At 37.8% G+C, this 7209-nt stretch overlaps 1 protein-coding gene across 2 annotated transcripts in view; it reads left to right on the forward strand.

Moving 5' to 3' along the window:
- Positions 1 to 299: 299 nt before the first annotated feature.
- pdlim5a (PDZ and LIM domain 5a) overlaps positions 300 to 7209 on the forward strand; it is a 48478-nt gene continuing 41568 nt past the window's right edge. For both annotated transcript variants that reach the window (XM_020602526.1, XM_020602527.1), the window contains exons 1-2: positions 300 to 394; positions 819 to 1006. In XM_020602526.1, the coding sequence (XP_020458182.1) occupies positions 908 to 1006 (99 nt within the window). In that variant the 5' untranslated portion in view covers positions 300 to 394; positions 819 to 907. The remainder of the gene's footprint in view (positions 395 to 818; positions 1007 to 7209) is intronic.

Genomic DNA, 7209 nt, shown 5'->3' on the forward strand with positions numbered 1-7209 from the left:
TTTAATCCCCCTTTACCCCCCACTTTATTTTTTCCTGAGCGTTCTCTCCACCCATCCCCTAATCTCACCCTTTATATCATCCTTGATTTCTCCTCCCCTTTTGTGTTCCATTTACTCCACTCATGGATGATTCCCCTCCTTTTTGCCTTTCCTCTCTCCTCCCATTCCGACCCCTACCCATTCTTCCTCTCGCCTCCCTCTCCTTCTCTCCACTCCTCCACCTTTTCCCTCCCCTCTGTCATTAGCTGGTATATAAGAGCATTGCATCTCTCTCCGCCTCTCTCACACACACAGTGTGTTTGCTGGGAAGGGGATAGTCTGGGGGAAACTAGGGATTACACTGTCTACTTGCCTCTAAAGGAATACTTTCCTCTCTGGACTCTCCACTGAAGAGGTACGACCTTTCTATTTATTTAATAATAGCACTTAATAGGAGGAAAAGTGCAGCAATTATGTTAATGTTAGTTGTGGAAATGTCCTCTAGTGACGGTGTCCTAGGGGACATTGTGAGTCTTTTGTGCTACTGAACTGCTGCAGCAATCTCTAGTATAATGAAATCAAAAGAATTGTACCTAATTTTACAACATATGTGTATTTTTATGTTTTCACCATATGTTAGATTTAACATATCTAATATATGCTTTTCTTGGTTAAAGGCATGCAGTCAGTTAATGAAATGAAATCATGGCAATCATTTCATTTGCTGGCAATAAGCATATATATCTTTGTGATACCTCTATTACCTCAAATACATCACAGTATTTTTCACATTCTTTTAACATATCTAATATATGCTTTTCTTTCATATCTTCCCACAGAACTTGGAACAGCATCTTAAAAGAATCCAGAGCACTTCAAATTTTTACCCATCATTACAACTAACGCATATAACATCATCAAGGAAACCATGCACACCAACTACAGTGTCACTCTTGTAGGCCCTGCCCCCTGGGGTTTCAGGCTGCAAGGAGGCAAGGATTTCAACCTACCCCTCAGCATCTCCAGGGTAAGACTAAAACACACTCGCAACAAAAAGGTGGACACTGTGATTAACAGGGACACATGATAATGCTTCTACTCTAACTTATCTTCTTACCTCACATTTTTCAGTTTTCTCTTTAATGCAATAAAAGCCTATAATGCTTATAATAAGCACGAGGCAGTTGTAGAGTGGCATTTTATTTACGCTATATGGTTGGTAAGAAATATTAAAGATGAACTCTAATTCCATGCTTCCTTCCTTCTTCTCTCTCCGCCACTTTGCTGTGCTTTTGCTGTACCTTTGACTCCCCCCACCACCACTCTTGATAGCTTGCAGTGCATTTACAGACACACACACATACAAAATACTGAATCTGGCGGTGTACAGATTCATGGCAATGTGAGATTAATGATGAATGGCTTGACAGGTCCTGTGCCAATCCCCCTTGAGGCTCCTTTGGTTTGCCATGTTTGTGTTATTACTTTGGATGTTTTACTTTTCCCACTAACTGAAGCCATGTGAATCTTTACCACAGTTGTGCATTTGTGTGGATGGGTGTGTTTTTGCCTGGAAGCCTGTGCATAGATACAAAATCATCACAAACGCTTTCTGGGTAAGTGAGAAAATAAATGATGGATGAATTCAGAGACAGAAAATGAAAGCAAGACAAAAGAAAACACTCAAATTATGATATACTGAAAAATGATAAACTGAAGTAAATGGTGATGTTTGTCAGTGAAGATTTTCTTTGTCTTTGAGAAGCTGGTAATAAGTAAACCATACAGGTAATCGTCTCAGCAGTGTTTTCTGATATTTACTGCTCTATCACCATGACAGTTTTGTAGGCTTAAGATTTATTTATGGTAAATAAGAAGGAAAGAAAATCAGCACTGTGCTCTAAAAGACCGACAGTGCATCTAGTTTCAGAAAAATTAAATGGACATGGGTGTGAGGATGGTGGTGGTGGTGCAATATTTAATATTTCTATGAGTTTCCAAGAGGTGAGAGATGTAGATTAGCAGAGGAGATGGAGAGGACGGGAGCGTGCACCTATGATTGAATTGAAGGTGGCACTAAAAATGAATTAATGGAAATAAATCTGCAACTGTATACAAAGAATAAGGATAACTGCTGACAGCTGGTCTATACTGTAAGACACAAACAGGTCATCTATCTAGATTTGTCTCTCTGTCGCCCTTAATCAAATCATACTTTCCTCACTTCACTCCTATTTGTTTTCTCTTTCTTTCTCTCTATATCTTTTGCTGTTAGATGTATGTGTAACATATGGCTCACTCGTCACACACAATATTTTTTTGACCTGGATACAAGAATCAAACCTAATCAAGCCTAAACCATGTTTGGTGGTTACAGGCAGTGCCTCTGAGTGCTGATCACTGACACATGCACACATGCTCATATACATTAGCACATACTGTCCAGTGCCAGTTTAACCACAGAGTTGGTTCTAAGAAGAAACCACAGACTGGTGGTTATTGGAGAATGGAGCATTAACAGCTGCTGTTGTTCAGCTCTATACGGTATTCTGTATAGTGTATTAGAATATACTCTGTGTTTTGTTTATGGCATTAAATGTATCCACCAGATTATCACATGATAGCGGTATTGCATCATAGGTTGCTGCAACCACAACTGTATGTTGTGAGCTGTCTGCCCAGTAAACCGCTGTTAATGCAACCAGTGCTCACCATTTTTTTTATGGTGTAGAAAAACACTTTTTAAAGAGGCAAAATTTTATGGTACTGCATGTTTATGCCAATGAAATGTTTTATTACAGCGTTCTGGTTTGACATAGTCCATAAAAGGAAACATCTGGAAAAGAAAGGAAAAGATTTTTAGGAAAAGCAGGCAGAAAAGAGGGAAGAGGCTACATCCTCCTGAAGTATAGTCTGGAGTACCTTGAATCTATTCTATTTTAGTTCAGTAGGATATTCAAATACTTCTATACAGAGTTATACAGAGTACAGCAACAACAAACTAATTAACAGTACATACAGAAGAGCACAGGTTTAGTTCTTGCTCATACAGAGTAGCTGTTGAAAGTCTTGTATTTATGTCAGTATAGAAGCTGTTGTTGACAGAAAGAGGAAATAAGAGGCAGCCCAGTTATCATGAAATCCATTTACTTCTTTTACTGATCAAAAAATTTCCAATGCGTAGAGGCAGAAAATGTGCCTGCTATCTCCAGCTATATTTACCACACAGTAAATCAATATTTACATCTTTGTGTGGGCAGCCCATTTACGGGATACACTGCTAAAATAATTTAAGGGATGGCAGCCTAGGAGAGTAGATGCATTAGGCTCCTAAGAATAGATGCATCATTTCACAGGTCATCTCCCGTGACCACACCCACTCTCAGATCTGTACTCCTGTTTTAACAGCCTCTGGGTCACACATGTATACAAAACACATACAGTTTTTTTTTTACAAGTTTATTAATTGGGATAAAACATTTATGTATCTCTATGGTGTTGGTTTTAAACAAGCAAAATGGGTTTTTGCTGTCAGTATTGTACAACACAATGTATTGTATCACTGAGGCCTGTCTATGTCTATTTTTTACCAGTTTGTTTATTTTTAAAAAGATTTTACTGTTTTTTTTCCATAATAATGTGCCTTAATGTCATCATTTTCTCAAGCTGTATATAGAAATCTGTTAGTTATTAAAGAAGACTTGGTTGTCACACTCACTGCTGTGACTACAGCAAAATGAGTGGACAGCTTATCTACATTAAAACCTTTTCATGGAAGAATGCAGTTCCTAGAACAGCACCAGCGATAGCCGCCTCCTGTGTCCTCAGGGATGCTTTTCCACAGCCAGTGATACCAACTGACCACAGTAATGGGTCTGTTTTAAAGACTGTTTATTTTTATACAGAGTTTCTGTGTTTTCTCTGTCATGCATCTCTTTCTTCCTCCTACAGCACTTGCTCTTACATTCACATTACACTCACAGTCCCAGTCCAGGTCTCAAATTTGTGATGCAGCAAATGTTGTGCCTTCACCTTTCATATCAGACTCTCAGAGCCAGTTGACAGCACCTCCATATGACTTAATAATATTTAAACCTATCTTAATCAAGTCTCCTGTTTCCCTCTGAGTATCTATCTTTCTTAGTTAAATACTCCCAGAGCCAGAATCAACAACTTATCATTTCATCTTCCACAAATCAATCTGTCAGTGCCCGTGAGTATGTTTGTTGGGGTAGACATGTTGTGTTTGGCCACTGTAAAGGAGTCACAGTAATCATTTTGCACTCTTTCAGATTTGTTTGTTATTTTGTATCCGGATTTGGCATTCAGGCATTATAGATTTTTGTGATAACACTACTCTTATGTTATTATTAGCTAAAAGCACATCTGAGGCCGGTGGACAAAAAAGAAAGATAGAGAGAGAAAAGAGAGGGATTACTTTTTGGAAATCCTCCTATATTGCTTGTTGACAGTTATCTGGTCCTACTGGTGACCTCAGTAAAACATTTCAGTCTTCACCAGTAATGGACTGGCTAATCCATTGTAAAAGCCCCGTCAATGTCATAGTTGCCAAAACAGGAAATGTGCTGAAATGAAAATCACACATATTTTCAACAGTCTGAAGCTTTTATAGCTCCTTATACAGGGTCACATTTGTTACGGTAGTGCTGAGTGATAACCAGCTAGCCCAAATTAACTGAAATGCTTTATCACTGGTTAATGTTTGCTAGTGTCCAAACTATATGAGGATTTTAACTGGCCATTTAAAGGGCATAATAACATATAGAAAACACAGCAAGAATAATCCTTAAAAAGACACAAGACATAACATACCTGGAGAATTTGAGTAGCACACATTTTTATTTTTTGTGTTACTGGAATGATGCTGGTGCTGGTCCTCTGTGTGTGTGTTTTTTTCACAATGTGAATTCCGTTACATGTATTCATGTACAAGCCTGCATTTCTTTTTCAGCTAAATGCCCATCTAAAGGGGAAAAAAAGCCAGTCTTGATTACTTGAATACTGTGAAACTTGTAAATATGGGTTTGATGCTTTACAGCCTGCCTTGTTGACTACTGCTACACAGTTAGTGGTAACTTTTTTTCTTTACCTTAGTAGATCTATGGTGAAATTTGTTATGAGTGTGTCCCTGTTGTATTTTTTCATGTGGAGGAGGACCAGGTAATTACACACGTTCCTGCCACTAATGTACAGGTGGTGGTAGAGCACCAAGAAATGCAGCAATATCCTAGCCAAAAGCAGGGAAGAAGAAGACTGCTTGCAATATCCTAACCAAAAGCAGGGAAGAAGAAGACTGCTTGCAAGTAAACATGGATGCCAACAATGCAAATTTAAATCTTTTCAAAAATTCTGCATTCAGCACTTTCATTAGACTTCAAGCATACACACAGTGCATTTTGGTGAGTAACACTGAATGTACATACAGTAAATGGCCAACTTACCCATAGGATTAAGAACAGTCATACAGCACTAAGCAGACTTTGTAGCATCCTGTTGGGCCTTATTTTTATATTTCTTTGACAACAGTTTCTTTACATTTACTCTGCAAACCCATAACAGAGGAATCATTTGGTTTTGACTGTTTTGTGAATATAATTTCAGGAGAAAAGTGCTGCCTATCAGCTTGTATCAGAGTTGGGTTATGCTTGAATGGGAAGACTGCTTGTAAGTATGACAGATCTCTTGGGTAGATTCTCAGTCTCATGTGAAAGCTTTGTGTTTAATGTGTACAATGTGTTTTTGTGGGTTTGGCAGCTGTAGTTTCAGTGAGCTGTCTCTGGAAACTCAGTCCAATATAGCTTTTTCTCTGTCTTTAATGTATAAGTCAGCCAGTGATTAGCAAACACACACAGCTTCAGGGAAAGAAACAATTATTTTCAGAAGATTTGATTGCGCTGAAAGTAGTATGTTAGTGTGCCAGCACTGTAGTGTGTGCTCATGAATGTGTATGCAAATTTGATAATACACACTATACATACAGTTTACTGTTACAGAAATGTTCAGAGAGCACCGCTGATGGACTGAGACCTTTGAAAAGCTTTCTGTATAATATTCTTTTGATCCTAAATGGCAGTAGGAACAAAGCCTTTTTCATAAAGAATATGATCTTTTAAGTGTCTATCGTATTCTTTTCTCCAGTCTTAATTTTATTTTGTTGTGTCATTTTTTGGCATATTCATATTGTAATTTTATTGTCAGGTTTTTGTTTTGGTATATGACTAGCCTGCAGTATGTCCCTATACATTAGTAATGCAGTGAACGTCACATTGTTTTGAATGATCCTCACTGTAATCCTCAAGCAGTCAGCCAGCAGTCTGGAGCCAAAAGAAGGAAGCGAAATGCATTCTTTGTAACAGATGAAAAACAACAGTGAATTTGGTTAAATGATGCTAGATCCTGTTTCATGTATTTCCATACTTCTGCTGACACAGCTGCATGATTTATTTAACTGAGGACCATAAAATGTGAATGAAATATCGCCTAACACAGTTTATTATGTGTTACTGATAGATCCAAGTACACTACCTGTCCAAAGTTTTGACAGGTAGTGTAAATAAATTTATACAAAGGTCCTTTGACCATTTTTTTCTAATATATATATATTTAATAATAAGGAAAAATTAAATTTACATGACAAGAACATTTCTTGTTACATACATTTCTAAACCTGCTTCAGCTTTGCAGTCCTGAAGCTGTAAGGCTGCAGTGAAATAAGCATTTCTGAAGGCTGGCGCATGGAAACAGCATTTCAGGATGTTTTAGTTGTGAGGAACAGTCTAGGTAACTGTGACTCCAGCTCTCCATGTTTTAGTACCTGCGAGATGTGAACCATCTGCCTATCATCTCTGTCACTCCTCATGCTGAAAGCAGGCATTGTTGAAAGCTCTCAAACTAGTTGGTGTAAGTTCAGTCCGGACATTGTTGCCATAGTGCAGCAAGCTTTTATTGCTTTGTGTTGAAACAAGATTTTTCTTTTTCAAAGCACTTAAATCAGGCAGTGGATGTGTTGAAACATTGCTGGAAGCATAATGGTAAGGACTTCAGTGAAGGCTTTTAACACTACATGTGTTTTTCACATTCTTTTGAATAAATGATGAGAAACATTTTGATCATTTAAATTTTGCATTAATACATAATAAGTCAAGTGAATTGTACACAAAGGTAGTGAATGCAGAAATGATTGAATCAAAATGTTTCTACTGTATTTTA

Source organism: Monopterus albus, unplaced genomic scaffold (assembly GCF_001952655.1).
Source record: "Monopterus albus unplaced genomic scaffold, M_albus_1.0 scaffold56.1, whole genome shotgun sequence".
NCBI classification, from domain to species: domain Eukaryota; kingdom Metazoa; phylum Chordata; class Actinopteri; order Synbranchiformes; family Synbranchidae; genus Monopterus; species Monopterus albus.